The sequence below is a fragment of the Phaenicophaeus curvirostris genome, chromosome 8 (assembly GCF_032191515.1).
Source record: "Phaenicophaeus curvirostris isolate KB17595 chromosome 8, BPBGC_Pcur_1.0, whole genome shotgun sequence".
In the NCBI taxonomy this organism is placed as follows: Eukaryota; Metazoa; Chordata; class Aves; order Cuculiformes; family Cuculidae; genus Phaenicophaeus; species Phaenicophaeus curvirostris.
The window spans coordinates 32,875,091-32,881,960 of record NC_091399.1 but is presented as its reverse complement, the minus strand read 5'-3'; the positions used below and the strand labels follow the sequence as shown (position 1 = coordinate 32,881,960).

At 45.2% G+C, this 6,870-nt stretch overlaps 1 protein-coding gene across 1 annotated transcript; it reads left to right on the top strand.

Annotated features, from left to right (window-relative positions):
* Positions 1-1,325: 1,325 nt before the first annotated feature.
* COA7 (cytochrome c oxidase assembly factor 7) lies at positions 1,326-5,409 on the top strand. The gene is made up of 3 exons (XM_069863138.1): positions 1,326-1,464; positions 1,548-1,688; positions 2,932-5,409. The coding sequence occupies exons 1-3, from the start codon at positions 1,359-1,361 to the stop codon at positions 3,378-3,380; spliced, it is 696 nt and encodes a 231-aa protein (XP_069719239.1). The 5' UTR covers positions 1,326-1,358; the 3' UTR covers positions 3,381-5,409.
* Positions 5,410-6,870: the final 1,461 nt, after the last annotated feature.

Here is a 6,870-nt window from a genome sequence, read left to right as displayed (position 1 = left end):
TTTGCTGCCATACTCTCAGAAAATTCAGTTTGTGCTCAAAACTGCTGGAGTTAAGACAGCGTGCTGTGTTTTGTGTAAGCAATATCACATCTGAGTGGTAATTGCTTACCAGACTCTGGGTGTTTTCAAGAACCTTGGCACTGCCTGCTCAGCCACACACGCGTGCAGGGTTCCATCTCTTAAAAAAGCAACTGTGAGATCTTTCACTGTACCCCAAAAAAGAACGGTTGCTGGGAAAAGTCACAAAAAGTGACTCCCCAGCTCTAATATTGAGTTGGAAATAATGTAGCTGTGAATCCAAGAGAAAAGCACGCAGGCGGCGTGCTGAGGGACTGATAAAGCAGCCCTGGTGTCTAAGGCATGCGTAGTGTGTTTGTCCTGAGTAAGATATCACACATGTGTGTCCGGTGGTGCAAAACTCTGAAAGTCAGATGCTAAAAGTGCATTATTACCTAAAACTTCCACAGTGTCCATCAGTAGCAATGTAAGAAGGAGAGATGGGTCAGCGCAGGTGAACATGAGGACACAGGGTGCCCCTCATTACAAGGACATTGAGAGGCTGGAGCATGAAGGGCAACAGAGCTGGTAGAGGGGCTGGAGCACAAGTCTTAGGAGGGGTGGGTGAGGGACCTGGGGTTGTTTAGCCTGGAGGAGGCTGAGGAGAGGCCTAATTGCTCTCTACAGCTACCTGAAAGGTGGCTGTAGAGAGGAGGGAGCTGGCCTTTTCTCCCAAGTGATAGGGGACAGGACAAGGGGCAATGGCCTCAAGCTGCGCTGAGGAGGTTCAGACTGGGTATCAGGAAAAAAAAAATCACAGAAAGGGTCATTGGGCACTGGCAGAGGCTGCCCAGGGAGGTGGTTGAGTCTCCATCCCTGGAGGTGTTTAAAGGATGGGTAGATGAGATGCTCAGCATCATGGTTTAGTAGCAGATAGGAATGGTAGGACTCGATGACCCACGAGGTCTTTTCCAACCTGGTGATTCTATGATTCTATTGCTCTCTACAACTCCCTGAAAGGAGGAGGCAGGGAGGTGGGTGCTGGTCTCTTCTCCCAAGTAACAGGTGATAGGATGAGAGCAAACGGCCTCAGCTTGTGCCAGCGGAGGCTCAGACTGGGTATCAGGAAAAACGTTCTTCACTGAAAGCGTTACCAGGCTCTGGCAGAGGCTGCCCAGGGCCGTGGTTGGCTCAGCATCCCCGGTGACCCAACGTGTCAGCGGGGACCGAGCTCGGGAACGGCGGGCGGCGCCGCAGCGATGTCTCGGCGCTCGGTAAAGGCGCCGCAGCGATGTCTCGGCGCTCGCGGTGGGCGGCGCATCGATGTTTCGGCGCTCGCGGCGGGCGGTGAGGCGGCCGGCATGGCCGGGCTCATCAACTTTGAGGACGAGGAGGAGGTGAGGGGTTACCTGGAGAACCTGCATATCGAGTACAGCTACCAGTGCTTCAGGGAGAAGGACCCGGACGGTAAGCGGCCCCGGCCGGCCCCCCGCCCCCCGCGCGCCCCCGGGCCCGGCGGGAGCCGCAGCCCCCTCACCGGTGCCTTGCAGGCTGCCAGCGCCTCGCCGACTACCTGGACGCCGTGAAGAAGGATTTCGTGGCGGCGGCGCGGGTGCTGCGCGACAACTGCGAGGCCCACGGGCACAGCGAGAGCTGCTACAAGCTGGGGGCGTACCAGGCCGTCGGCAAAGGTGAGCCGGGCGGGTGAGGCCGCCGCGTCCCCCTCGGAGCAGTCCCTGTCCCGCCGCCGCCCGCAGCGCCGGGGACACCGGCCCGGGGTGCCCCTGCCGCAGCGGGAGCCCCTCCGGGGGCGCCCGGGGGCGGGGGGAAACGCAGCTCCTGCTTTTCGAAAGGAACTTGAAGTCCTACATTTCCTCCTGACCTTGAAAACCTGTCCCGCTTCTTTTATGGTCACATGATAAACAGCGGTTGGAGCTAGATCATAGAATCATAGAATCTCTAGGCTGGAAAAGACCCATCAGATCATCGAGTCCAACCATTCCCATCAATCACTAAACCATGCCGCTCAGCATCTCGTCCACCCGTGCCTTAAACACCTCCAGGGAAGGTGAATCAACCACCACCCTGGGCAGCCTCTGCCAGCACCCAATGACCCTTTCCATGAAAAATGTTTTCCTAATGTCCAGCCTGAAACTCCCCTGGTGATCGTTAAGGTTCCTTCCAACCCAAACCATTCTATAATTCTACAATAAAAGCTTAGGAAGGGTGGAACACCTGAAATTGCTTCATTTTGAATAATCAAGTTTAGGTTAATTGTATGTGTTATTTTTTATAATTATGTTTGTATAAGTGGTAAGTAGAGGCAGTACTGAATGTTACTGTGTGTCCTGTTCTTAAAATCTGGATTTTGTCTCATCTTGCTGTTTTTCTTTAGACACAGTAAGGAAGAAATAAGCTTGCAGACTGTAGCATTGCTTACAGACACTTAACTAGGCCCCACATCTGCCCAATGTGTATCTGTTAGTACAGCAGTTGGAAGCAGTTAAACTAACGAGTCTTCTTCCAAAGGCGGTACTAGTATGGAAGATGTTTTTTTTACTGTAGTTAAAAACTAGTAATAATCTTCACATACCTATAGGAGCACTGGCAAAAAGATACTTTGCCTAGTGTAAGAAGTGAGAAATACATAGATGTAGTACTGGAAAGAGTGTTCTCTGTTTTGAGGGCTTTTTTTGCCTATGTAAGGTATGTGATTACTGGGGAGTGGAGGAGGGCTTCCTCACTTGAAGACATTAGCAAAACCTTTGTAATTGAGACAATGATAGTGGCTCTTAAGTCCAAAATTTTGTCTGTATCATCTGAAGTGAGGGATGCTGAATTTCCCAAAGAGCACTGGGAAGCGTGCTTCAAAGCAGGGAGCTCCCATCTGTTTTTGTGTGTCTTTCCAATAATCTTTGGTTTCTTGGCTGACAGGTGGACTTGACCTAGATTTGAAAGCTGCTTACAACTCCTTTATGAAGTCATGTGAGAAAGGGGGGAAGAAGTCAGTAAATGCATGTCACAACGTGGGGCTCTTGGCCCATGATGGGAGAATAAACGATGATAAACCTGACCCTGTTGTCGCTAGAGACTATTACACAAAAGGCTGTGATGGCAATTTTGCTCCTAGCTGCTTCAACCTCAGCGTAATATACCTCCAGGGAGCACCCGGGATCCCAAAGGACATGAACCACGCTTTGAAGTACTCACTGAAAGGATGTGAGCTGGGTCACATATGGGCTTGTGCCAATGCCAGTCGAATGTACAGACTGGGAGATGGCATTGAGAAGAATGATGCTAAGGCAGAGGAGTTGGAAAACAGAGCAAAAAAGTTGCATAAAGAACAGAAAGAAGCCTCAATGTCTTTAAAGTTTGGAGAGTAAGCCCATCAGTTGCAGTTATTAAGACCGCAGTTTTAAATGGCAAATAAACTTGTTATTTAAATCATGCACTTGCAGTTTTTAGTCATAATAATCAAATGTCCTGTAAGTATTTGCATATGCAAATAAACATATTTTTGTGGATGCCACAAACAGGACCAACTCTGCTGTGCCTTTCTACGTTTTTAAATACACAAGTTCATAAGTGTATTGCTTAGATTGCTTCTCTTTAAGGACAACAAAAACATCTGACCTGCTAGAATTTTGTGTGGTTTCAAGTATGAAATTAGTCCATAAAATCTTTTTTTTTCCTCCTTCCACTGCAAATGTTTATAACTAGGAACTGTAATTCCGTCCTGGGTTCAGGCTGAAAAACTTGCTGTTGTGTAAAGGTTTCTGCTCTTGAGAGACTGTCATGAATCCCACATATTTTCTGAGCTAACCTCCAGCTGGAACAGGCAGAGATGTTATTCTGCTTTGATATGGTGTTTAAGTTTGATCGCTTCCGCTTTAAAACCATGCTTATGGTTTTAACTCTTCGGCCACAGGAATACTGTCCTTTCCTCGTACTGTCAGCTTTGCTAACTGCCAGAGTTCGTTCAGGCTGCGTGCTGATCCTGGACACTGGCTTTTGTTGTCTGTGACCTTTGCAGATCCAGGGGATGTGCTGCTTTAGGCCCTGAAGGTGTGAAGCTTTTCCCTGGTCAGTTTAGCTTTAGAAACTTAAGTCACATGCAGATGATGCCGATCCCAGAACAGTAATGAGCCTGTATGGCGGTATGCCCATAGACACATCTCCGTCTGTAGATCTTAGAAAGGAAATAGAAAGGGAAGAAAGGTTAGTTTCTTTCTTAGCTCTGCTGGGCAGATGAGCTACAGGGGCAGAGCTTAAGAGGGCTGCCCCAGATTGCAGAGAAAAGAAGTAAAGGAGCTAGGAATTGGCCTAGATCTGCTGAATTGCAGGCAAGTATCCAAGGTGGGAAGATTCCCTTTCAGACAAGGTGTGCACACAGGTTTTAGATACTTCTTATTGGAATGTTTTAGCACCTTGCCAAGTGGTTTATTGCTGGGTATCTGAGGGCTACCTGTACCTGAGTGCTTTAGGATCATTCTCCAACACACGGTGATCACCCCTTATTCAATTACCCACAAATGGTTTTACTTTCCTGACAGCCTCTGAAACATGTTCTGTTTTTTTATAGTACAGATTTAGGGAGCAAGGTGCTAACTGATCAGAGTTTGGACTGAAATCCATAGCTTATATATATGCAAACTGTAATGAAACATACATATTCTGAAACAGCAGTCTTAAATTAGGACAGAATATATAAATGTATTCATGTATTTATCTGAGCTTTTATAATTTTGGTTCTTATAAATACATGCAAAGTTTGTGATACCTGTTTTTATGTTTTGCTGTACACTTACTGCTGATATAGAACATGAACGCTCTGGCTGTGGTCCGAGTACAAACCTCCTATGGAAGTAAATTAAGTGGGAGAAAAAACAACACTAATTTGACTATTGCTGCATTTGAAAGCAGGATTGTTGGAATCTCATATGCTGTCTTGGGCAGAGCAGATACAGACTAAAGCAGTTCCTCCAGCCTAACTGCCTTTTTAATAGACTTGAAAGGATTTGCTTCCTGCTGGAATAAAGCCCCAGCAGCACAGGGATGCAGTGGGTGCACTGTAACAACAGATGGCGGTATGTGAAAAGCATTCTTGCACATCGTGGGCTCTTGTTTACAGCTGCTTGCAAGGAAAATAAGGTGACAAAAGTGAGATTAATTTTTCTGTTAACAGCAGTTAATATTTCATGGCTGTTCAAGAAGGTCTTTTAGAGGAACACACTTGGCCTGATTCTTTGCTAGATACAACTCTCAGCACTCCTTTCACTTGGGAAAGGTAAGTAAACGCTACCTTTGCTGAGTGTAACAGCACAGTAATAAAATAGTTTGGAAGCCATGAGTACAGAATAAGGAATTTCAGGTGGCTCAAAGTGTTTGAATATTGGGTGACAATTTAAGGCTTGATCTTTCTTTTTTTAGCTCATAATGCTCACTCCCTCCAAATGCCTTGTTCAAATCCTCAGTCCAAACAGACCTGCCATGTTAGAGCAGGCTTTCTTCCATGAGTACTCATGATTGTCAATGATCCCTCTGCAGAACTTGTGTCAACACAGCAAACAGGCATCTGGGAACATCCTCAATAGAAGGGACACACGTCGCAGATAATTCAAGTCATGTATAAAATGTGTGTTTTGGGGAGGTTTTTTCATAGCACATGAGAACTCGGAGACTTGCAGAATTTAAATATAAAATGACCTATTTTCATAGAAGCTGTTAACTATGTTGGTACAGATAAGTTTATCAAGTATCATCAAATTTTGTACCACCAGTTGAAAAGGCAAACCCAAATTAAGGAAGGCTCTTTTGTTATGCTGAAACACCATAAAGACCAGTTTAAAGTGCTTTCAGGCTGTCTCTGAACAGTTTGCTGCCTGCTCCAGACATACCTGTGTCTTTTTTACACAGATGCTGGGAAGATGTAACAGATGCATTAGATGGGTTAGGGCCTTTCCCATTTGACTGTCCTTCCTTCAAAGTGACAAAGCATCAAAGAAAAAGATCAGCCTTTCTCATTTCAGCATAATATAAATTATATATGGTTAATGCAGTCTATAGCAGAGACTACTAATAGCAGTCTTTTCTCAGTACATGCAGGAGACATAATCAAAATCTGTTAAGAGGTGAAAATAACACTGCAAATCTTGGCTTATAACTAACTTGCTCTGATATTATGAGGGTATTACCAGAAGGCCAATACCTTCCTGCTCTTTCATTTTATCTGATGTTACAAAGGCTAAATTTTATGTCCTCTTGGGAAGAAAATTGTTCCTCCAAAGCCTCTGAAGTCATAAAGAGCAATAGATGTGCGATCATAATAGCATACTTGGAAATATGGGAGACCTGTTGATCTCTTTCTTGTCTAAGAAATAAAGGAGTTTATCACAATTTCACAGCTCCTAAACCACTGTCTGCTTTCTCTTTCATGTGTTTGCATTGATCTAAGATACAGCTGACCTCCTTTAATAAAGCAGTAATATACTTCAGAGAGAATGGTGACCAACTCTAATTAATTAAATAGACTTATGGAAACATGGCTTTAATTGATGAAAACATTAACTGCGGGATGCTTCCTGCAGCTGTGAAAAGATTGCTGGTTTTGTATGGAGATGTAAAAAAAAAATCACTGGCACCACATCATCCTGTGTTGTTAAGTGTCATTTGGATTAAGCCTGGACAAAAGATGCTGGCCAATAAAGAACTGCAAGACATTGTAGAAACAGAAAAATTGATTTGTTCTGGTGATTGTTTGTTGTACTGTAATAAAAGCGGTTCTCTAGTTTTCTTGCCTTTTATTCAGCAGCTAATAACAACTCCTGTGTGCAAGGTATGTGTGGAGGTAGCTCTTGAAGCTGTACACACCCA

What these genes read in the sequence shown, in the direction of transcription:
- COA7 (XM_069863138.1), top strand. Translation starts at nt 1,359, where the DNA reads ATGGCCGGGCTCATCAACTTTGAGGACGAGGAGGAGGTGAGGGGTTAC. An exon ending in CAGGGAGAAGGACCCGGACG is followed by an intron (nt 1,465 to 1,547) that starts GTAAGCGGCCCC and finishes GGTGCCTTGCAG; the next exon opens with GCTGCCAGCGCCTCGCCGAC. An exon ending in GTACCAGGCCGTCGGCAAAG is followed by an intron (nt 1,689 to 2,931) that starts GTGAGCCGGGCG and finishes CTTGGCTGACAG; the next exon opens with GTGGACTTGACCTAGATTTG.